At 46.1% G+C, this 26,454-nt stretch overlaps 1 protein-coding gene across 3 annotated transcripts in view; it reads left to right on the top strand.

Annotated features, from left to right (window-relative positions):
- ESYT2 (extended synaptotagmin 2) overlaps positions 1 to 26,454 on the top strand; it is a 212,419-nt gene that overhangs the window by 129,083 nt on the left and 56,882 nt on the right. For all 3 annotated transcript variants that reach the window (XM_075315456.1, XM_075315455.1, XM_075315454.1), the window contains exons 8-13: positions 5,063 to 5,183; positions 5,892 to 6,068; positions 12,857 to 12,939; positions 14,791 to 14,839; positions 15,667 to 15,756; positions 16,096 to 16,191. In XM_075315456.1, the coding sequence (XP_075171571.1) occupies positions 5,063 to 5,183; positions 5,892 to 6,068; positions 12,857 to 12,939; positions 14,791 to 14,839; positions 15,667 to 15,756; positions 16,096 to 16,191 (616 nt within the window). The remainder of the gene's footprint in view (positions 1 to 5,062; positions 5,184 to 5,891; positions 6,069 to 12,856; positions 12,940 to 14,790; positions 14,840 to 15,666; positions 15,757 to 16,095; positions 16,192 to 26,454) is intronic.

Here is a 26,454-nt window from a genome sequence, read left to right as displayed (position 1 = left end):
GGTAAGGACTCTTCCTTGCCACAACACAGACAAAACAAGCCCCAACAGAGGAGGGGTCAGTCTGGTTATCGGTCCTTTCGAGGACAGGGCAGGTCCCAATTCGCCTCGTCAAAAAAGACTCAAAAGGACCAGAGACGTTCAAATTCTTGGAGGTCTCAGTCACGCCCAAAAAGACCAGCCGGAGGAACCGTTGCCAAAACGACGGCCTCCTGACTTGCGGTCTCCGATGCCCACACCCGCGGTCGGTGGGAGGCTGTCCCACTTTGGCGACATTTGGCTAGCAAGCGTCAAGGACCGTTGGGTGAGAGATATTCTATCTCACGGGTACAGGATAGAGTTCAGTTCTCGTCCGCCAACTCGTTTCTTCCGAACTTCTCCACCACCAGACCGAGCCGATGCTCTGTTGCAGGCGGTGGCCGCTCTAAAGGCGGAAGGAGTGGTGACCTCCGTCCCTCTTCAGGAACAGGGTCACGGTTTTTACTCCAATCTGTTTGTGGTCCCAAAAAAGGACGGATCGTATCGTCCCGTCCTGGATCTGAAGTTGCTCAACAGACACGTAAAAGTCAGGAGGTTCCGGATGGAATCCCTACGCTCCGTCATAGCCTCAATGTCTCAGGGAGATTTTCTAGCATCAATAGACATCAAAGATGCGTATCTCCACGTGCCGATTGCACCAGAGCATCAGCGTTTCCTACGTTTCGTCATACACGACGAGCACCTACAGTTCGTAGCGTTACCCTTCGGTCTGGCAACAGCCCCCCGGGTCTTCACCAAAGTCATGGCAGCAGTAGTAGCTGTTCTGCACTCGCAGGGTCACTCGGTCATCCCGTATCTAGACGACCTGCTTATAAAGGCATCCTCTCAAGAAGCATGCCAACACAGTCTGAAGGTGGCGCTAGACACCCTCCAGACTTTCGGGTGGATTATCAACTTTCCAAAGTCTCATCTAACCCCGACCCAATCTCTGACTTATCTTGGCATGGAGTTTCATACTCTATCAGCGATAGTGAGGCTTCCACTGGACAAGCAGTGCTCGCTACGGACTGGAGTGCAATCTCTCCTTCAGAGCCAGTCGCACTCACTGAGGCGCCTCATGCATTTCCTAGGAAAGATGGTAGCAGCAATGGAGGCAGTCCCGTTCGCGCAGTTTCATCTGCGCCCTCTCCAATGGGACATTCTGCGCCAATGGGATGGGAAATCGACGTCCCTCGACAGGACTGTCTCCCTCTCTCAGACTGCCAAGGACTCTCTACGTTGGTGGCTTCTCCCCAACTCATTGTCACAGGGAAAGTCGTTCCTTCCCCCGTCCTGGGCAGTGGTCACGACAGATGCGAGCCTATCAGGGTGGGGAGCGGTGTTTCTCCACCACAGGGCTCAGGGGACGTGGACTCAGGAAGAGTCCACCTTGCAGATCAATGTTCTGGAAATCAGAGCAATCTATCTTGCCCTGCGAGCCTTCCAACAATGGCTGGAAGGCAAGCAGATTCGGATTCAGTCGGACAATTCCACGGCGGTGGCGTACATCAACCACCAAGGGGGAACACGCAGTCGCCAAGCTTTTCAAGAAGTCCAGCGGATTTTGACGTGGGTGGAAAGCAGAGCGTCCACCATATCTGCAGTTCACATCCCAGGCGTGGAAAACTGGGAAGCGGACTTTCTCAGTCGCCAGGGCATGGACGCAGGAGAATGGTCCCTTCACCCGGACGTGTTTCAACAGATCTGTTACCGCTGGGGGTCGCCGGACGTCGATCTGATGGCGTCACGGCACAACAACAAGGTCCCAGTTTTCATGGCACGGTCTCACGATCACCGAGCGCTGGCGGCAGACGCCTTGGTTCAGGATTGGTCGCAGTTCCGACTCCCCTATGTGTTCCCACCTCTAGCATTGTTACCCAGAGTTCTCCGGAAAATCAAGTCCGACTGCCAGCGAGCCATACTCGTCGCTCCAAATTGGCCAAGAAGGTCGTGGTACCCGGATCTGTGGCATCTCACGGTAGGCCAACCGTGGGCACTACCAGACCGTCCAGATCTGCTGTCTCAAGGGCCGTTTTTCCATCTGAATTCTGCGGCCCTGAACCTGACTGTGTGGCCATTGAGTCCTGGATCCTAGCGGCCTCAGGTTTGTCTCAGGGAGTTGTTGCCACAATGAGACAGGCTAGAAAACCATCCTCAGCTAAGATCTATCACAGGACGTGGAAGATATTCTTAGCGTGGTGCTTGGCTCAAGGGTTTTCTCCCTGGCCATTTGCATTGCCAATTTTTCTTTCCTTCCTGCAGTCTGGGTTGGAAAAAGGTTTGTCCCTTAGCTCGCTTAAGGGTCAAGTCTCCGCGTTATCCGTATTCTTTCAGAAGCGCTTGGCACAGCTTTCTAAAGTACGCACGTTTCTCCAAGGAGTTTGTCATATCGTTCCTCCTTACAGACGGCCATTGGAACCCTGGGATCTGAACAAGGTTCTCCTTGCTCTTCAAAAGCCGCCTTTCGAGCCCTTGAAAGAGGTTCCCCTTTCTCGGCTTTCACAAAAGGTAGTTTTTCTTGTAGCGGTCACATCTCTTCGAAGAGTGTCCGAGCTGGCGGCGTTATCTTGCAAATCTCCCTTCCTGGTGTTTCACCAAGACAAGGTAGTACTGCGTCCAATTCCAGAGTTTTCTCCCAAGGTGGTTTCTTCCTTTCATCTCAATCAGGATATCACTTTGCCATCTTTGTGTCCGCATCCAGTTCACCAATTTGAAAAGGGTTTACATCTGTTGGACCTGGTGAGAGCACTCAGGATTTACATTTCTCGCACGGCGCCTCTACGCCGTTCTGATGCGCTCTTTGTCCTAGTCGCTGGTCAGCATAAGGGATCGCAAGCTTCCAAATCCACCCTGGCGCGGTGGATCAAGGAACCAATTCTTCACGCATACCGTTCTGCTGGGCTTCAGATTCCATCTGGACTGAAGGCCCATTCTACCAGAGCCGTTGGTGCGTCCTGGGCGTTGAGGCATCAGGCTACGGCTCAGCAAGTGTGCCAGGCGGCTACCTGGTCGAGTCTGCACACATTTACCAAACACTATCAAGTGCATACCTACGCTTCGGCAGACGCCAGCCTAGGTAGACGGGTCCTTCAGGCGGCGGTGGCCCACCTGTAGGAAGAGGCTGTATGACAGCCCGTTCATGTGGTATCTTTTTACCCACCCAGGGACTGCTTTTGGACGTCCCACTGTCTGGGTCTCCCAATTAGGAGCGAAAAAGAAGAAGGGAATTTTGTTTACTTACCGTAAATTCCTTTTCTTCTAGCTCCAATTGGGAGACCCAGCACCCGCCCTATCTGTTTTTAGGGTTTCGTTTTTTCGGGTGCACATGTTGTTCACGTTGTTTCTTAAGTTCTCCGATCTAGTTATCGGATTGAATTTGGTTTTGAAACTGTTATTGGCTTTCCTCCTTCTTGCTTTGGTACTAAAACTGAGGAATCCGTACTCCTACGGGAGGGTGTATAGCCAGAAGGGGAGGGGCCTTACACTTTTAAGTGTAGTTCTTTGTGCGGCCTCCAGAGGCAGTAGCTATACACCCACTGTCTGGGTCTCCCAATTGGAGCTAGAAGAAAAGGAATTTACGGTAAGTAAACAAAATTCCCTTCTTTTCTTATTATTATGGAAACTTAACTAAGACATGTATGATGTCATAAGGACAACATCCACTTCATAACTGTAAGGCTATGTGCACACACTGCAGATTTGTTTCTCCAGCGAAAAATGCACCTTCTGACAGAAAAACACACCCAAAAAGCACATGCGTTTTTACCGCGTTTTGGTGCGTTTTTGTCCCTGCGTTTTTATAACATTATCAATGACAAAACAAAGGGAAAAATGCAGGGACCTGCTGCTGCTGTTTACTGCAGAAAATCTGCAGCAAAACCTGTAAGAAAAAAGAAGCAACGTGCGCAGCATTTTGGATTTCTCATAGACTTTGCTGGGGAAGGATTGCATGAAGTTTATGAACACAAACTGCACCAATTCTGCATCCAAAACCGCAGCAATTCTGCAGCAAAAACGCAGTGTGCGCACAGGGCCTAAAAGTGGTTTTGTTAGCGTTTGGTGGGGTGAGGGGGTGACCGATTCACTTTAAACATAACTATAGCTTTTGAATGTATATTAGTACATTAGTTAATAATACACATATGGATTGTAAATGGGGTTAATTAGTGTGGCATCTGGGTAATTACTCAATAGTACTAATCAGTACACACAGTAGGCTGGTAATCTCATTGTAAAAGAAAAAAAATATGACAAACTGTCTTTCTATACTTTGTACTGCCACCTAGTGAAAGCGAGTGGACGATGTTTACAACACATACCAAAAACGGTAATAATTATAATAGTACTGATATTTTTATTTTCCCCCAAAAAAACAAAACACAGACCATTGCTCTGTAAGGGTGCGTGCCTCGATCAGGGATTGCAGCGTTTTGGACGCAGAGCGTTTTTGCTGCATCCAAAGTTCTGCATTGTCCAGTACAAGCACAGTGGATGGGATTTATAGAAATTTTGGAGCAGTAGCATGACAATTTATTCTTGTGGAGACGCGAGTGTTCTGGGCGGGAGAACAAAGCGAAAATGTGCGGTGCTAGAATCCTGATCATGGGCACGCATGCTGCGTTCTCCCACACAGGACACTACCCTGGATCGTGGGTGCGTACTCTAAATGTATGCTAACTATGGCAGATCTGATGGTTCTTAGCAGATGGAGATCATCTCATACAGTGACTATTATTGCCACTTGGGACCATTTGTCCTGTGATTTGGAAGTCCTATGTACAAATGAAAATCGCATAATAAAGACTATGACGTGTGAATACCCCAGAGATCTTGAAGGAGCAATGGTATAGATGCTTGGGCGCTGCTCCATACAGATAGTGTTCTTTAGAGCCTAGGTCCTGGAATCCTGGGGATTAGCGACACAAAAGATAAGCAATACTTTTAAAACTTGGTACAAACCCAATAAAAATAATGGAAATGTATAATGCATAATCCATGGTACGGAATAACTTTAAAGTATGAGTTTCTTTTTCCCTTTTCATAACAGTGGAGTCTCTGATACTATAATTTTGGACATTATATCCAACTACTTGGTTCTGCCAAATCGCATCACTGTGCCGCTTGTAAGTGACCTGCAGATTGCACAGCTTCGCTTCCCTATTCCCAAGGTAGGTGAATAGAAAATAAAAGAACTTATTGTTGGGTTTTATTAAGTTTTTACATTGTCATAGCACTTAAGTTTCCAGATTTGTTTAGGTAAAACTAACGTGGTCTCCCATTGGTTAGATTACATATTGTTTCATCTGGTCAACCTAAAGGTATCCGTGACTAAACGATGGCACAAACTGGTGAATTTTGCTTGATCAGTTCACCATTTAGTTTGTAAGACAGTTAAGTGACCAATATCCAATATCAAGGGGAAGGATTGGGCATGTTGGATTTTGACATGACTGATCCTTTGTTCCAATGAGAAATATGCTGTTACCTATTGAAAAAACATGTACACTGACCCTGTGCATATTAATAGTGGGGTCTGGAGGAAAAGCTCTGGGTTGACAGTTATCTTACATGTATGGCTGCCTATGAGGGGACCTTCTGGCTTTTTCTTGCCAAGTCTTGATCTAAATGTTAATGTTTTTTGGGGGGGTTTAAATCAGGAATTGACAATTTGTTTTTATTTTTATATTTTGTGGTCTGATTTTGCCTCCTTTGTCTTGCCCTAGATAACAAGTATGTCATATTTGGTCTCCTTTTTATGTTCCACAGTATATATTAGGGGATCTTATTCATGTGTATTATGCTTCCTCAGATAGCACATTTCCAAATGTCCCTCTATAGCCAACACATTTTCTGATTCATCTATTCATGATTAACAGGGAGTTTTGAGGATACATTTTATTGAAGCTCACGATTTGATGTGGAAGGACACGTACATGAAAGGGCTTGTGAAAGGGAAGTCGGACCCATACGGCGTGATCAGGATTGGCAATCAGGTGTTCCAGAGTAAAGTCATCAAAGAGAACCTAAACCCTAAGTGGAATGAAGTATATGAGGTAAGGAACCGCAGATGGTGACCGGTTATCTCTGCCAGGATTCCCTACACGCTGTAAGAATATATGTACTTGTTATATAAAGTTTATTAGATACACACATGGCTTAGCTTACTAACCCCCATCACATTCCATGATGTAAGTATCCGTCCTGAGCAGGGTATAGTTCTCGCCTAAGTGACCAATACACAGGAAATAGCCATATAAATATGGTAAGAAATAGGGTACGATATATCAGAAGGAAGCCATTAGAAGTCACTCACATTGCTCTCTTCAGTGGTGCACATTGGCTGAGATGTGGAGCTTCAGATCATTGTAGTACCATCTTCCCTTCCTTGCTAACCCAAGAACGATCAGAGAGCACATAATTGTGACTATGGAAGGAATAGACAAGAAGAGAAAAAAGTAAGAGGAAAGAGTCATGTTATGTCCAGAAGCTGCACGACTGTCATAATGGCCACCTCGAAGGAACTCTGTCCCTAAAGGTCTTAAGCCCCCGTGACATTTAACGACTTGCCATCAATCCCGAAAACGATGCGACCTGATAAGGATCGCTGGGAGGTCGCTGGTTAGATGTCACACAGTCAGACCTTACCAGCGACGCAGTAACGATCAGCGACCTGTATAACGATGAGCGACCTGTATTGAAGGTCATTGTTAGGTGTCAAACACAGCGATGTGTCCTGCCCAGCAGGGCATCACCTTTGAAGAAAATGGTCCGGACCCTTCGGCAACGACAAGCGATCTCACAGCAGGGGCCTGATCGCTGGTAGGCATCACACATAACGAGATCGCTGGCAAGATCGTTACTGCGTCACAGAAACGGTGACGCAGCAACGATCTCGTTAGCGATCTCGTTGTGTGTGACGGGACGTTTAGTAAGAGCAGCTTGTAGTGTGCAGGGTGATGTAACAACGCAACATCTATATAAGGGAAATTCGGCGTTCTTGAGATTATTTGGACAAGAATGGAGGTTCTGCTCCTATAACTCTTGTAGGATCTGGAACATAAGGGAGGAATTATAATTCATGGAATTGTCTGATAAATAATTGTGAACACTGATGCACTGGGCAGTTCAATCAGCCGCTAAAAATTAGTTGTACCTGTGAGATGATGACACATGACATCATAGTCTACAAACACAGAGTAAATGTGCATTGTATGAGCTCTGTATGTGCTCTGACCGTTCATGAGTTAGTGATTCAGCAGAGGTTAACATGGCAGTATGTGAACTCTCTACTCTTCTGTGCACCATTGTTTTATAATTTATTCACCATTTCCTATTTCTCTATCGCTTCATTGGGGGACACCAGAACCCATGGGTGTATGCTGCTGCCACTAGGAAGATGACACTAAAAAAAAAAAACTCCTCGCAGGTTACACCCACTAACCGGAACCAAGCTAAATAGTTATTGCTTAGTGTCCGTAAGAGGCAAACATGGTTCGCCTTGGAACAGTTTCTACCTTACGTTTGTTGTTTTCCTTTCACTCTTTTTTCTCTTTCAGGCTCAGCTTGTGATTGGGTAAACAGAGTGGGAGAGCCACTCTGTCACCCCCTAAGAGACTAAGAGAACATTGGTCTGATCGACATTGTACCCTCTCGGGTCTGTCCGGCAGAACCTTTTACCCATTGTACTACAGTGGTTAGAGGCATCCAAGCAGATGGTCCTTTCCCTCTATTTCTTGCACCGCCTGCCCAGCAGTGAGACAGTGCAGTTAAGTAATATAGACCAATATTAGTGACTCCCCTCCACGGGGCTCCGGAAGACCATATCCCAAGTTTGTGAAGGAGGAGCTGAACTTCATCTTCAGGAATAGATATTTTTTGCTCATCTTCCAGGCTACTTGTGGCAGTGGGGGCTCCTACTTTCACTTTAGACCAGCAGGGTTCATTTTCTGGTCCATCCAATGTTTTCCAGTTCTCTCCATGGTGGCCCACTACCACCGGTGGATACATTCCAAAGTTGAGCTCCATTTAGGGCTAGTCGTCGTGTTAAGCCCCGCCCCTTGGCAACCTCCTCCTGATGCGCGTGGGCAGTCCTCTTGTCCTTTTTCAGCCTCGCCCACTTTCCCTCGGTCTATTACAGTTTTCCTCTCTCCAGGCCAATTACTACACTCAGGGGATCAGCATTCTCTACACACCTGTCTTCCTGTATCAGCACCATCTTAGTTCCAATCTGGCAGCAGCACAGCAATGAGCTCTTGTCTTCTCTGGATCATCCCTACTGGTTTCTCAGCAATTCCTTCTACACACCAGATACTCTGTTATTTTTGGCTTTTCACTATCCCTCCTATTTTCCATCTGGAATCTATGCCCAATCTTGGGGAGAATTGCTCTCGTTTCTCCCCCTGTGGTCTTGCATTTAATCTGCTCATTCTGAAGGAAAAGGTTGCTATCAGGACAGCCCACAGCTCTTTCTTCCATTTGCAGCAACCTCTCTGTGGCAAACCCACAGGAGCCCCCCACTACCCACAATGAGAGTTCGCCTGCATCCTGTGCATGGGCCACAGATCATAGTCTGTATGTCTAACCAAGGTATTCCAGACCTTGGTGTTGGTCATTTAACATCTGCCTATTTTCTCATCCGCCTCTGGGGCTCCTTTTGCTTCCCAGGGCTAATTGGACATCCAGATATCACAGGCTTTACTCCACAGACTGGGTACTCCCACATGAAGAACCTCTCAAAGTGAGCAGTTGTCTACTTCTGCATTAGGACGCGTGGGTCAGTATTCGAAGACGCTTGGTCAGAGAAGCGGTCTCTTACAGCTATAAAATAGTTTTCCCTCACTCCCTCAGTCCCACTTTTTTTTTTTTGAGTCCCACCCACCAAAGGACCCCTCATTGGTTCCCGGGTTTTTTCAGGTAGGCTCTTCTCTCCGCCAATCCATTTCATCATCTCCGTTCCGTTTTACCAGCGCTGTTCAGGTTCTTGTTAAAACTTGTTTGTGGTCCCAAAGAAGGGTGGCTCCGTCCGACCCATCCTGGATCCCATCACTTGAACAACCGCATTCACCTACAGCATTTCAGAATGGAGTCCCTTTGCTCCATGATAGCTTCTATGTAACCAACAGAATAGCTCTGTTCGGTGGACATCCAGGATGTGTACCTAAACATACCCATCTTTCTGGCGAACCAGAGATTTCTTTGCTTTTCAATCACAGATTCTCATTTTCTAACAACTCTTCCCTTTTGTCCTAGCCACGATATCCGGTGTCTTCAACAAGGTCATGGCTGCAGTCCTGGCCATTCTCTAAGGCCGGAGGATTGTAATCTTCCCTTATTTCAACGATGTTTTGATCAAGACTTAAGCAAGTGGCAACACTCGCCCGTCACTTACCGCGAGAGATCATTCCTCCTAATACACAGAGATCATTACGACGGGCGCCAGCTTTCTCAGCTGGGGAGCTGTGTTTTGAAGCTACACAGTTCAGGGTCCTCTGGAAGGTTTAAGAATTGTCTCTTCCCATCAACATTCTGAAACTCAGCCATATTTCTCTCTCTCCTTTATTGACTGGTCCTTCTCTCAGAATCGCTCACACTCTGGATTCAGTGCAACAATTCCACAGCTGTGGCATACATCAACTACCAGGGTGGAATTCTGAGCAAAACAGTCCTGTTAGAGGTAGCCCGCATTCTATCACAGGCTGAAGAGAACATTCCGGCAGTCTCAGCAGTGCACATGCCCGGAGTGAAGAACTGGGCTGCTAACGTCTTAAGTTGCGAACATCTCACAGCGGGCTAGTGGTTTCTGAACCCAGAAGATGTCAACCTGATGTGTCAGAGATGGGGCTTATTGGATGTACATCTCATGTCATCCACAAGAAACAGTCGGGTCCATCAGTTTGTATCTCGATATCGCAACACTCGCCTTCTCGACTTTGATTCTTTAGCAATTCAGTGGTCACAGTTCTCCCTTCCATATAATTTTCCTCCTCTGTCTCTGATCCCCAGGGTCATCAAGAAGGTAAAGGTGAAAGGCGTCACAATTATCCTCTTAGCGCCAGACTGGCCCAGAAGAATCTGGTACACAAAAAAACTAAATGTTCTTGCAGATGTTCTTTTGGAAGCTTCCAGATCTTCTTTCCAAGGGGACCCTCTTTGGCCAGAATTTAGTCTCTCAATTTAACAGCATGGCTGTTGAAGCCGCAGTTTTAAACCCAAATCTGATTAGGTTATTCAGACCATGATTAAGGCGAAGAAGCCTTTTTCCTCCCATATCTACCATCACACATGGAAGGCATTCATTCACTGGTGTGATACTTAACAGGTCCCTTATCTTTTTCGCTCCCCTCCCTGCTGGCTTTCTTACATTCTAGCCTTGAGTCTGAGCTGCCCCTTAGCTCCCTTAGGGTACCTTCACACTTTAGCGATGCAGCAGCGATCCGACCAGCGATCTGACCTGGTCAGGATCACTGCTGCATCGCTACATGGTCGCTGGTGAGCTGTCAAACAGGCAGATCTCACCAGCGACCAGTGACCAGCCCCCAGCCAGCAGCGACGTGCAAGCGACGCTGCGCTTGCACGGAGCCGGTGTCTGGAAGCTGTACCAGCGCACACCGCTTAGCTTAGTGTGTGCAGGGAGCAGGAGCCGGCACTGGCAGCATGAGAGCTGCGGAGGCTGGTAACAAAGGTAAATATTGGGTAACCACCTTGGTTACCCGATGTTTACCTTGGTTACAGCTTACCGCAGGCTGTCAGACGCCGGCTCCTGCTCCCTGCACATTCAGGATTGTTGCTCTCTCGCTGTCACACACAGTGATGTCTGCTTATCAGCTGGAGAGCAACAATAAAAAAACGAACCAGGGCTGTGTGTAACGAGCAGCGATCTCACAGCAGGGGCCAGATCGCTGCTCAGTGTCACACACAGGGAGATCGCTAATGAGGTCACAAAAACCGTGACTCAGCAGCGATCTCAGTAGTGATCTCGCTGTGTGTGAAGCACCCCTTAAGGGCCAGGTTTTTGCATTCTCTATTCTTTTACAAAGGAATCTGGCTTCCTATACTCAGATAAGGACCTTTCTACACAATTCCGCTCACTCTGTGCCCACTGTTGACCCATGGAATCTCAATTTTGTTCTTGACATTTTTCAGGGTCCCTTATTTGGACCCATTTGGGAGATTCCTCTCACTTTGCTCTCTTGGAAGGTTGCCTTCTTAGTGGTGATCAACTCCTTCAGGTGTTTCAGTCTATCTCCATTTCTCATTTTCCATCAGGGAAAGGTAGTTTTACAGTCTGTGTCATCCTTTCTTCCTATGGTGTTTTCCATTTTTAACCTTAACAAAGATATCATTCTTTGTTCTACCCATCTCCTTCTCATCTTCTGGGGCGATCTTTGTACAGTCTGGATCTCATCAGAGCTATCCGGCTGTATCTTTTCAGGACAACATCTTTCAGACATTCGGATTCCCTGTTTATGATTCCCAAACTCCATCAAAGAGGGCTACACACCTAGAAGGCCAACATTGCTCGATAGATCCGATCTGCCATCTTGGAAGCACATTGAGTAAAGGGTCATGGCTCATTCTACCCATGCAGTTGCGGCCTACTGCGCTGTCAGACATCAGGCCTCGGTGTCACAGCTCTAAAAGGCTTCTACGTGGTCCTCTGTGCATACTTTTACAAAGCTCTACGGAGTGCACACTTTTGCCTCAGAAGATGCTGTCCTAGGCAGGAAGGTTCTGCAAGCGTCATTGGCCCGGGCTTAGGTCTGAGCTTTGCTATCTTCTATTTTCTCACACTCTGGACTGCTTTAGGACATCCTATGGTTTCCTGTGTTCCCCAATGATGCGATCACTAAAAGAAGATTTTTGGTATTCACCATAAAATCTCTTTCTCTGAGCTTTCATTGGGGGGACACAGCACCCGCACTTGTGTTGGTTTAACTACTTTAGCTTTATATGTTCTTGCCTTAAGGTACCGTCACACTAAGCGACGCTCCAGCGATCCCACCAGCAACCTAACCTGGCAGGGATCGCTGGAGCGTCGCTACACGGGTTGCTGGTGAGCTGTCTAACAGGCAGATCTCACCAGCAACCAGTGACCAGCCCCCAGCGCCGCGTGGAAGCGATGCTGCGCTTGGTAACTAAGGTAAATATCGGGTAACCAACCCGATATTTACCTTGGTTACCAGCGCACACCGCTTAGCGCTGGCTCCCTGCACTCCTAGCCAGAGTACACATCGGGTTAATTATCCGATGTGTAGTCTGGCTATGTGTGCAGGGAGCCGGCACTGACAGTGTGAGGGCGGCGGACGCTGGTAACGAAGGTAAATATCGGGTAACTAAGGAAAGGGCTTCTTGGTTACCCGATATTTACATTGGTTACCAGCGTCCGCAAAAGCCGACTCCCTGCACATTCAGTTGTTGCTCTGTCGCTGTCACACACAGCGATCTGTGCTTCACAACGGGAGAGCAACAACTAAAAAATGGTCCAGGACATTCAGCAACAACGAACGACCTCACAGCAGGGGCCAGGTTGTTGCTGGATGTCACACACAAAGACATCACTAGCAACATCGCTGTTACGTCACAAAAGTCGTGCCTCAGCAGCGATGTTGCTAGTGATGTTGCTTAGTGAGACGTGGCCTTTACTGTTGCTTCTTCTATGGTTTATCACTAACTGATTAGCTTGGTTGCAGTTGGTGGGTGTAACCTACTGAGGGGGAGTTAAATTTTTTATGTAATGTCAGGCGACTAGTGGCATCAGCAAACACTCATGGCTTCATGTGTCTCCCAATGAAGGCTCTGATAAAGAGATTTCACAGTAAGTACCTAAAATCTTCTTTTCCAGGCTTTAATTTACGAGCACCCGGGCCAGGAACTGGAGATAGAACTATTCGATGAAGATACTGATAAAGATGATTTCTTGGGAAAGTGAGTGTTTGATTTACTGTATTTCTTATTTACCTGTTGGATTTTCTATGGTTTCCTCCTGACAAGGCAGGAAGTTTTCTTACTATCCATGTAAAAGATCTTATTTAACCTGATTTCAGTAGTTTCCAGGCCTAGGCTACGATCTGCTGTCACCAAGAAGGAAAAGGCCAATAATTTTCCATATAGCACAGGGGGACTCTTTAATTTCCCTCCTCTTCCCTCATAGTTGTCCTCCCCAATTTTCAAGGGACTTCCTGAACATCTAATGTCTGAGGCCTCCTGACTCTCTCACAATACAGCCATAGGCAATGCGATTTGAAATACCCAATAGTTTTTTCTGAGGACCGATAAGAAGTGTCTGACTGCGGATTACTCTCATCTTCCCGAAGAGGACACATGAACACTTAGCTGAAAATTCATGTATATGTGAGTGTCTAGAGCTGTCTGATGAGTAAGCGTCTTAAGATGTATGGGCAGTTCAGTTTTATTTTGGCTTCCCAGTGGTTTTTCCATAGCAAAACTGGTCCCCAAACACTTTTAGGCTAAGTTCACACACTGCGTTTTTTTGACGCTGCGTTTTTGTGCGTTTTTGGCCGCTAAAAACGCACAAACGCACCCGCGTAAAAAAAAAAACACGGCAAAAAACGCATGCTTTTTTGCCGCGATTTGGTGCGTTTTTGGGTGCGTTTTGCTGCGTTTTTGATCTCTGCGTTTTTCCAATGCATTGCATAGGGGGAAAACGCAGAAAAACGCAGGAAAGAATTGACATGTCTATTTTTTTTTTTTAAGTTCAAAAACGCAGCTTAAAAACAAAAAGGTGTGTGCAGACAGCAAAATTGAAAACTCAGACTTTGCTGGGGAAGCAAAGTCATTCAGTTTTGAGGACAAAAACGCACCCGACAAACGCACAAAAACGCCGCGAAAAACGCACTGTGTGCACATAGCCTTATACATGTTAAACAACAAACATAGCAGGTACTCGCCTTCTCCAGTTCCAGTGCCCTCTGTCCACAGCTGATCTGGTGTCTGTATTGTGGCTGCAGTAGAGACATCATCACTCCAGTACAAATCACTGCTGCAGCAAATCACCAAGCTCACCGGCTTATTTCAGCTACATCCGCAAAGCTGCAGAGCTCAGTGATATGCGCTGAAGTCATGAGGTATCCACTGCAGCCCGAACACAAACTGGAGCAGCAGCGCAGAGTCGGCACTGGACCCGTCTCTGGTGAGTTACTGCTTTATTTAAAGGGAATCTGTCACCAAGTTTTGGCCACCTAATCTGAGAGCAGCATAACATAGGGGCAGAGATCCTGATTCCAGTGATGTGTCACTTACTGGGCTGCTTAATGTAGTTTTGATAAAATCATTGTGTATTCAGCTGTAGATTACCATTAGAGGACTAATTGCCATGCTGCCAGGTAGTCCAGCATATTCCTGAGCTCTGTATAACTGCTAGATCTGCAGCAGAGAAAACATTGATTTTATCAAAATAATAGCAAACAGCTCAGTAAGTGACACATCGCTGGAATCAGGGTCTTTGTCTCATTATCCTGCTCTCAGATGGGTGAGCAAAAACCTGGTGACAGATTCCCTTTAAGGAGCAGTTTTGTGACAATGGAAAACACCTTCAAGATCTGGACCTTAACAGTTTGGATGAGGAAACACTTCTATCCACATTCATTCAAAATAGTAATAGTTTACTGAGGAGCTTTAAAGGCAGCTTGTCTACTACCTCTAAAATATAAATCCTGCCTCTGTGAGACACAAATTGGTGTAACATGCAGTATCAAAACGGAATAATAGAAGAAATAAGTGTCGGTCAGCAGCTTTTATGTTTTTGTTGTCTTTCAGCCTCCTGATTGATTTGGCTGAAGTGGAGAAGGAGCTAGTAGTAGATGAGGTAAGAAACCGTTTGGGGTATTCAAGGAGTGTACACATACTCATTAGCCTAGATTCGTACACCCCATCTTGTGTGTGCTTCAGCAAAGTTCCCACTTCAGTGCCTCTCTGGCCTCCGATAACATTTGATTTCTGCTGTATGGAATAGTGCTGCAACCGGCTCCGGAATGTGATACTGGCTCCTCCTACAAAAAAAATACCTCATGCTATACCACACACGTCCTCATAAGTGTGTGTGTGTGTATATATGTGTATATACGTGTGTGTGTGTATATGTGTGTGTGTGTGTATATATATATATATAATATATATTAAATAAATATATATATATATATATATATATATATATATATATATATATATATATATTATATATATATATATGTGTGTGTGTGTGTGTGTGTGTGTATATAAATATATAAGTGTATAATATAGTGCGTGTATATGTAACATTTTGAGGCCACTCACTGACCATGTGCTCCGAATTGTTAGTTTTTCTGCATGAATATTGCCCCCTTTGTTTGTTTTTTCTTCATACGCTCATTTGAATCGGCCTAAAGTAGACCTGCCAACTCCATCTTTTAGCTGGTTTTACATTACCCATGAAATAACAGGTCTGGGGCATGTTTTTGGAAATTGTGACTTTCCTTTTTTATTTCTCCTGAACTTGCATGAAAGGTTGATCATTATGCGTCGGTTTTTAAGTTTTTTGACTGACCCATAAAAATCTTGGCAGAACTCATGAAGGCTAAAGATAATGATTGATCTATTATAATAAAACCCAAAAGCCCCACAGAAGTGTGACTCCATTGCTTCATGTCGTTATAGTGGTTTACTCTTGATGAAGCAACTTCGGGAAAACTCCATTTAAAGCTTGAGTGGCTTTCTCCAAAGTCCACCACTGAAAACTTGGACAAGGTACGTACACCGCCCAGAGGTGACCAAAGAATACAGTCTGCTTATATTCTGGAGGTTTTATATATGGCCTCCTGTATATGGCCGTAATACTGGGTTTTCTACATAGCTTCTTCTTTGAGCTGTGTGAGTCCGAGTCTACCGTATGATTTTATATAGAGGGACGTACATTAGGCGCTGTATGTATAGAGATGATCAGAGGTATTCTGTGGACATGGGACTTGTCCATTGGTGCATAAAGGCTAATTCTTTGATTCTCTTTAGTAGGGAAACTCATAAAATACCTAAGGGCATAAAAAGTACAGTATTCTGATTTTCAAGAGGGTTTTCTTTATCACTTAGGTACTAACCAGCATTAAAGCCGACAAGGACCAGGCAGACGACGGCCTTTCTGCAGCTCTGCTTGTACTGTACCTAGACTCAGCCAGAAATTTACCTGTAAGTACAATCTCTCTCTACGCATTGATTTTTTTATCTAGTTTTAAATTAAATATTCCTTCCTTATCTTCAGCCAGGAATTTATCACTTGGTTTTATCTGGAAAATATTCATAGTTTCATAGTTTTTAAAGGCTGCAGGTAGACTTAAGTCCATCAAGTTCAACCCATAACCTAACATATTGCTCCAGAAGAAGGCAAAAACCCCATGGAGAAGATAGTAATAGCTACGTATTAGGGGAAAAGCTTCCTTCATGACCCCACATACGGCAGTCAGACAACACTAGAGATGAGAAAATTGATTTGCAGGACCCTGGACCTGTGGCGAGATCAGGACGCTTGATGGGAGCCCTTACTTGTCGGCACCTCCGACTCCTCTTTATATTGTCCAGCTTGGTGTGACACCGACATGGCTGTATGACGCACACAATATCACGCCAGACCATTGCCGTGATATAGGAAGCGAATCGCAGGGCTCCCATCCAGCGACCTTGGCATACTGGTCCAGGGTCCTGTGGATCAGTTTGCTTATCTCTAGTAGAATAATTACTACGCATATTTACCATCTCTAGATTTCAACTATATATTGCATGGTCAATACATAGAAAATGCTTGACTTGGTAGTTGAGTTTAGGACACTGTAATTGTATCATACCCTGAGTACAATTTTGGGACCTAACTAGAATCCGATTATTTTAATCTCATGTGATTTGACACATAGCCATGGCCAGCCTTACAAGGGAGACCGCTCACTACAGTAACAGGCTTGCAAATTTGCTAAAAGAAGTTAAGGTGTTATTCCCATCTCCAAGATCCTATCCCAATATGTGGTAGGTATATTAATATTAGCAAATACATCCAATTAGAAATGTAGTCTAGTTCTTCTGATTCACCATGTAGCTTACCTCATGTGCAGGGCATTGCAGCTTAGGTATCCATGGTTACGACCACTAGCAACTAACTACAACTATATGCATGGTCGTAACCATGGACACCTAAGGTCCTGCAATGCCCTGCACATGAGGTAAATGATATAGTGAGTCAGAACAACTATACTATATTTCTACTTGTAAAAAAGGACAAAGAGTAGAGGAAACCATTGTGCAATTTAAATTTTATTAGAAATAAGTGATAGCTCATAATCAGTAAATTAACCAAAGGACATACACCTGTGACAGAAAAGTCAAAGCATAATAAATAGTCCATTATTATCACAATGAATGGAAAGCATCACTAATGGCTCTAAATAAAGTGCTTGACAGTACAAAAATGCAGCAATAAATTTCCCTGTGATGCTGACATATTAAATATCCCAGTACTATTCCAATAGATGGAGAACATCACTAATGGCTCTAAATAAAGTACTCAACAAAGTACAAAATTTGGCCAGTAATTCTTACCCACTAGTATATGACCGTCACAAGTGCAGGATAAAACTCCCTGTCCCTACGCAAGTTTCGCGGGAAAACCGTGCTTCTTCTTGGAGGGGAGTGGGGAGGTGTGCTGCCCCTTTATTTTTGGTGTGTGCATATTTCATATAGCACCACTCTCTTAGCGTTCAAGCTTTGACACTATGATCTATGATAGGCCGTATATACACATGACTTTCTATTGGTCATGTGTATATATACATTTCTAAATGGAGGTATTTGCCAATAATATTATTATTACATCTACTACATACTTGGATACATACCTACTACATATTTGGATAGGATCTTGGATATGGGAATACCCCTTTTAACGAAAAAAGGAACTTAATTAAAGGGAACCTGAAAGGTCCACCATGCCCTCCCACCCACCAGCATAATAACCTTCCTAACGAGCCCATCATACTGCCTGACACCTAAACACATATTAAAAAAAGGTTTTTATAAAGACCTTTTTCCATATATAAATTAGCCCTTTGACTCGTCAGTGGGGCATTAGTAACCAAGGACTTATATAGGAGATGGAAAAAAAACATGGCCGAAAGGGCTGTATATATAGATGTAGATATACCTTGGCGAGGTTTTGGGGCTCAGTTACATTGATCAATGTGATTGCTAAATATCTCCTTTTTCCTAATATTCATGGCAGATATGCATTTAATTATTCACACTTTCAAATTACCAAGTGGCATTTTTCATTGTATGTTTCAATATGCTTAAGGCGTTAAACTATTATCAAAGTTTGATGTGCAGCCTTTATCCTTATGTGCTCTGGGGAACTAACACCCCATCGACGAGTCAAAGGGCTAAATTACATGTAAAGACTTTTTTTTAATGTGTGTTTAGGTGTCGGGCAGGGTATTTAGTAATAAATATATAAATGCTGGTGGGTAGGCGGGCATGGGGACCTTTGAGAGATTCCCTTTAAGATCATGTTCCAGTCAGTAGAATAAAGGCAAGGGGATGGTATTTGGCGGCATGTGTTGTGTGCCGCTATATGGTGCACTACGCAACACCGTTATTCTCTTCTAGAAATGGTGCTTTAACACAGCATCTGAAGGATGCTTTAGTTTTTTATGCCCAATTTGTACAAAATATAGAAGTAAAAACCTCTGTATAACATGGGAGCCATACAGCGGTAAAATAAGGCCCCATAGAAGTCCGGGCTTAAAACGTTAAGCAACGGGGAGGTTGTATAGAGATGTGACGCACCCATGGGCAGGAGGCCTTAGAGATGGGCACACGGGTCCTGCACTGCCGCACTGGGCACATTCCTGCACATAGATCATCAGTGCTCACTTGTAAGTGGCAAATTTGCTGCAAATTTTCAGCAGAGAAAATTTCAAAAGCTGATCTGTCCTGTGTGAACGAATCCCAAATGCTCTTCCCGGGATCACATTGGGCACGTGTTCTGCCCAGATCATCGGTGTTAGACCAAAGCCGGCAGCACAGCTGGAAATGCCAAAGAGGTTCTGCAGCTAACGTCTTGTAGAATAACAATCACACATTTATTTCTTACTTTCACACAATTATTAACCGCTTGATTCCCATTCACAGCTTTTTCCATTCAGATCTATATTACTTTGTTCTCGTGCTTCCTCCATTGTTTTGTGACTTGTGCTTTGTGTTTGCTCATATGCTTATTGTATCATTTTTTATTATGTTTTGCTTTGCTTTGGTCTTTCTTTACTTCCTTCCTTGCTTCATTCTCATTTTCCAAGAGTATCTACGAGGGGAATTTGGGGTGTGGATACTTAAAAGAGAGGAAGGCTTCTGGACTGATCTTTTGTGAAAACACCTCCTCCATGTATAGCATACTATTTGTGAGTTTCCAGGTGGCGGCTGCCGAGTGCTGCAATGGACATGCATGTGTGTCTGCAGTGCGTGTTTTCCAGCATGTCCTCCATTCCACTAAATTAATGTTAAGTATCTGAGATACTAAGCAATCGTCCATAAATGTTGTATGTTTGGCATTTAGGAACTTGCAGGTGGGGACTGTCCTGGGAAAATGAAAAAGGGCTTAGGGTATGTGCGCACGTTGCTTTTTACCTGCTTTTTACCTGCTTTTTTGCTGCTTTTTCTTCTGCGCTGTTTAATGCCAAAATGGATGTGTTCTTCTATTCAAGCAAAGTCTATGGGAATTTGGGTTTCTTGTTCACACTATGTTGTTCAAAATGCTGCCTTTTTGTGGCAGAACTTTGGTCAAAAACTCAGCTTTGCAGTGCAAAACCCAAATGGCAAAAACAATTGACATGTTGCTTCTTTGAAAAGCTGAGTTTTTGCCCAAAGTTCTGCCTCAAAAAGGCAGCATTTTGAACAACATAGTGTGAACAAGAAACCCAAATTCCCATAGACTTTGCTTGAATAGAAGAACACATCCATTTTGGCATTAAACAGCGCAGAAGAAAAAGCAGCAAAAAAGCAGGTAAAAAGCAGGTAAAAAGCAACGTGCGCACATACCCTTATACTCGAGGCTTAGACATTATACCTTGGGGCCACCTAGGACTTTATATCAGGGTGTTACATTATTAGGAGTTTTCATATTCATTACCTTGTGAGAAAAGGGGAAAAAAGCAAGAAATTACTGCAACTTTTTATAACCACAAATTGAGGGAGATAAAAGGTGCAGATAGGGCCTTACCCAAGTAGAGTAGTGGATTTAAAGGGAACCTGTCAGATCCAATATGCAACCAGATCTACGAGCAGTTCTGGGTACATATGTCTAATCCCTGCTTAGCAGTCCCTGTATACACTCATAGATAAAGGGATCTTTAGAAAAAGTATTTCTAAAGATCTTTTATCTTATGCTAATGAGGGCGGGGACTAGTCCTGAGGGCGTTATATCCCGCGACTAGTCTGTCCTCTTAGCATGTTAGCACGCCCGCAGGAGTGTACTAATATGCTGTTCAATGCAGCATCACCAGCGGAGACGCGTGTACCTGTGTTTGCTGTGACCGCGCTTCTGAATGTCCCGCACTACCGGTCATGTGCAGTAGACTTCTCTGAAGCGTGGACACGTACACCCGGCTTCATACTGCGCATGACCGGAAGTGCCGGGGATTCATAAGTGTGGTCACAGGGACCGCTGGTCATGCTGAATTGAATAGCATGTTAAGCGGGCTTTACACGCAACGACATTGCTAACGAGATGTCGTTGGGGTTACGGTATTTGTGACGCACATCCGGCCTAGTCAGCGACGTCATTGCGTGTGAAACGCACGGACGATCGTTAACGATCAAAATTACTCACCTAATCGTTGTTCTAATCCCGTTTATCGTTGCTGTTGCAGGACGCAGGTCGTTCGTCGTTCCTGCGGCAGCACACATCGCTACGTGTGACACCGCAGGAACGACGAACAACACCGTACCTGCGGCCGCCGGCAATGAGGAAGGAAGGAGGTGGGCTGGATGTTCGGCCCGCTCATCTCCGCCCCTCCGCTTCTATTGGGCGGCCGCTTAGTGGCGCTGCTGTGACGCCGAACGAACCGCTCCCTTAGAAAGGAGGCGGTTCGCCGGCCACAGCGATGTCGCTAGGCAGGCAAGTATGTGTGACGGGTGTAAACGATGTTGTGCGCCACGGGCAGCGATTTGCCCGTGACGCACAACCGACGGAGGTGGTTGCTTTCACCAGCGACATCGCTAGCGATGTAGCTGTGTGTAATGCCCTCTTTAGTATGCCCCTGTGGGTGTGCTAACATGCTAAGACGACAGACTAGTCGGGGGTTATAACGCCCTTGGGACTAGTCCCTGCCCTCATTAGCATAACATGCTATGCTAATGTATACAGGGATGGTTAGGCAGGGATTAGCAATATACACCCAGAACTGTTCTGGGTGCTTATTGCATATGACAGGTTCCCTTTAAAGTGATCATAAAGGCCCAACCGGATGTAGTAGTTAAAGTCAGAACCACTATATAAACGTGTACTAACGGCTGCTGCAGGTACCCAGTGGTAGGTGATAGCTGCAGATCAAGGAAACAGTTAACTGCCGTGCTGCCGTTGAAGAAACTGAAAAAGCAAATGGATAGGAACAGTGATCTTTATTCATCTGTGCTTTTCAGAGAGTCGTCTTCTTCACGACCAAAAATCACATTTTATTTTTGGTCCTGAAGAGGAATAATCTCTGAAACTCGTAGACGAATAAATATCACAATTCCTATCCATTTGGTCTTGGATTTTCTTCAACGGCAGCGCGGTGTTTAACGCTTTCCTTGATATGTACCTATCATGCAACTTTTTATAGGAATTGCTGATATCGCACTTCCTTAACACAACTAACCAGTGAAAAAAACCCCCAATAACTTTACATGTGATTTTTGGGCAAAATCTATATATATAATTGCCTTATTCTGTCTGTCTGTCTGTCTGTCTGTCTGTCTGTCTGTCTGTCTGTCTGTCTGTCTGTCTGTCTGTCTGTCTGTCTGTCATGCTCCAAAATTGTGTCCTTACGGTGACACAAAGCTGATTGGCCGCTGGGCTCGCCATGGCCCCGCCCCCCCGCACGGATTGGCCGCTCGCCTCGGCTCCTCCCCACGCACGGATTGGCCGCTCGCCTCGGGTCCGCCCCCCCTCACACTCAGACTCACACTCAGACTCACACTCAGACTCACACTCAGACTCAGACTCAGACTCAGACTCAGACTCACACTCAGACTCACACTCAGACTCACACTCAGACTCAGACTCAGACTCAGACTCACACTCAGACTCACACTCACACTCAGACTCACACTCACACTCAGACTCACACTCAGACTCACACTCAGACTCACACTCAGACTCACACTCAGACTCACACTCAGACTCACACTCAGACTCACACTCAGACTCACACTCAGACTCACACTCAGACTCAGACTCAGACTCAGACTCAGACTCACACTCAGACTCACACTCAGACTCACACTCAGACTCACACTCAGACTCAGACTCAGACTCAGACTCAGACTCACACTCACACTCACACTCACACTCACACTCAGACTCACACTCACACTCAGACTCACACTCACACTCAGACTCACACTCACACTCAGACTCACACTCACACTCAGACTCACACGCACACTCACACGCACACTCACACTCACACTCACACTCAGACTCACACTCAGACTCACACGCACACTCACACTCAGACTCACACACTCACACTCACACTCACACTCAGACTCACACTCAGACTCAGACTCACACTCAGACTCAGACTCACACTCAGACTCACACTCAGACTCACACTCAGACTCACACTCAGACTCACACTCAGACTCAGACTCAGACTCACACTCAGACTCACACTCAGACTCACACGCACACTCACACTCAGACTCACACACTCACACTCACACTCACACTCAGACTCACACTCAGACTCACACTCAGACTCACACTCAGACTCACACTCAGACTCACACTCACACTCAGAGACTCACACTCAGACTCAGACTCAGACTCAGACTCACACTCACTCACACTCAGACTCACACTCAGACTCACACTCACACTCACTCACACTCAGACTCACACTCAGACTCACACTCACACTCACACTCACACTCAGACTCACACTCAGACTCACACTCAGACTCAGACTCAGACTCACACTCAGACTCACACGCACACTCACACTCAGACTCACACACTCACACTCAGACTCACACTCAGACTCACACTCAGACTCACACTCAGACTCACACTCAGACTCACACTCAGACTCACACTCAGACTCACACTCACACTCAGAGACTCACACTCACACTCAGAGACTCACACTCACACTCAGACTCACACTCACACTCAGACTCACTCTCACACACACTCACACTCAGAGACTCACACTCACACTCAGACTCACACTCAGACTCACACTCAGACTCACACTCAGACTCACACTCAGACTCAGACTCACACTCAGACTCACACTCAGACTCACACTCAGACTCACACTCAGACTCACACTCAGACTCACACTCAGACTCAGACTCAGACTCACACTCAGACTCACACTCAGACTCACACTCAGACTCACACTCAGACTCACACTCAGACTCAGACTCACACTCACTCACACTCAGACTCACACTCACACTCACTCACACTCAGACTCACACTCAGACTCACACTCACACTCACACTCACACTCAGAGACTCACACACTCAGACTCACACTCAGACTCACACTCAGACTCACACTCAGAGACTCACACTCAGACTCACTCAGACTCACACTCACACTCAGACTCACACTCACACTCACACTCAGAGACTCACACTCACACTCAGACTCACACACTCACACTCACACTCAGACTCAGACTCACACTCAGACTCACACTCAGACTCACACTCAGACTCAGACTCACACTCAGACTCACACTCAGACTCACACTCAGACTCAGACTCAGACTCACACTCAGACTCACACTCACACTCACACTCAGACTCACACTCAGACTCACTCAGACTCACACTCAGACTCACACTCACACTCACTCAGACTCACACTCAGACTCACACTCACACTCACTCAGACTCAGACTCACACTCAGACTCACACTCAGACTCACACTCAGACTCACACTCAGACTCACACTCACACTCACACTCACACGCACACTCAGACTCAGACTCACACTCAGACTCACACTCACACTCACACGCACACTCACACGCACACGCACACTCACACTCACACTCACACTCACACGCACACTCATACTCATACTCATACTCATACTCATACTCATACTCACACGCACACTCACACTCAGACTCACACTCAGACTCACACGCACACTCATACTCATACTCATACTCATACTCATACTCATACTCACACGCACACTCACACTCAGACTCACACTCAGACTCACACTCAGACTCACACTCAGACTCACACTCACACAGACTCACACGCACACTCAGACTCCCACGCACACTCAGACTCACACACACTCAGACTCACTCAGACTCACTCAGACTCACACTCAGACTCACACTCAGACTCACACTCAGACTCACACTCAGACTCACACTCAGACTCACACTCACACGCACACGCACACTCAGACTCAGACTCACACTCAGACTCACACTCAGACTCACACTCAGACTCACACGCACACTCACACGCACACTCACACGCACACTCACACGCACACTCACACGCACACTCACACGCACACGCACACGCACACTCACACTCACTAACACTCAGACTCACACGCACACTCACACTCAGACTCAAACTCAGACTCAAACTCAGACTCAAACTCAGACTCACACTCAGACTCACACTCAGACTCACACTCAGACTCACACTCAGACTCACACTCAGACTCACACTCACACTCACACTCACACGCACACTCAGACTCACACGCACACTCAGACTCACACTCAGACTCACACTCACACGCACACTCACACGCAGACTCACACTCAGACTCACACTCAGACTCACACTCAGACTCACACTCACACGCACACTCACAATCACACTCAGACTCAGACTCACACTCAGACTCACTTTCAGACTCACACACACACTCACACTCACACTCAGACTCACACTCAGACTCACTTTCAGACTCACACACACACTCACACTCAGACTCACACTCAGACTCACACTCAGACTCACACTCAGACTCACACTCAGACTCACACTCAGACTCACACTCAGACTCACACTCAGACTCACACTCAGACTCACACGCACACTCACACGCACACGCACACTCAGACTCACACTCAGACTCACACTCAGACTCACACTCAGACTCACACTCAGATGCACACTCAGATGCACACTCACACGCACACTCACACGCACACTCACACTCACACGCACACTCAGACTCACACTCAGACTCACACTCAGACTCACACTCAGACTCACACTCAGACTCACACTCAGACTCACACTCAGACTCACACTCACACTCACACTCACACGCACACTCAGACTCACACTCAGACTCACACTCAGACTCACACTCAGACTCACACTCAGACTCACACGCACACTCACACGCACACTCACACGCACACTCACACGCACACGCACACGCACACTCACACTCACTAACACTCAGACTCACACGCACACTCACACGCACACTCACACTCAGACTCAAACTCAGACTCAAACTCAGACTCACACTCAGACTCACACTCACACTCACACTCACACTCACACGCACACTCAGACTCAGACTCACACTCAGACTCACACTCACACTCACACGCACACTCACACGCACACTCACACGCACACTCACACTCACACTCACACGCACACGCACACGCACACTCATACTCATACTCATACTCATACTCATACTCATACTCATACTCATACTCATACTCACACGCACACTCACACTCAGACTCACACTCAGACTCACACTCAGACTCACACTCAGACTCACACTCACACAGACTCACACGCACACTCAGACTCCCACGCACACTCAGACTCACACACACTCAGACTCACTCAGACTCACTCAGACTCACACTCAGACTCACACTCAGACTCACACTCAGACTCACACTCAGACTCACACTCACACTCACACTCACACGCACACTCAGACTCACACGCACACTCAGACTCACACTCAGACTCACACTCACACGCACACTCACACGCAGACTCACACTCAGACTCACACTCAGACTCACACTCAGACTCACACTCAGACTCACACTCACACGCACACTCACAATCACACTCAGACTCAGACTCACACTCAGACTCACTTTCAGACTCACACACACACTCACACTCACACTCAGACTCACACTCAGACTCACTTTCAGACTCACAC

The sequence above is a fragment of the Anomaloglossus baeobatrachus genome, chromosome 6 (assembly GCF_048569485.1).
Source record: "Anomaloglossus baeobatrachus isolate aAnoBae1 chromosome 6, aAnoBae1.hap1, whole genome shotgun sequence".
Lineage (NCBI taxonomy): Eukaryota > Metazoa > Chordata > Amphibia > Anura > Aromobatidae > Anomaloglossus > Anomaloglossus baeobatrachus.
This window is presented reverse-complemented; position numbering and strand designations above follow the sequence as displayed.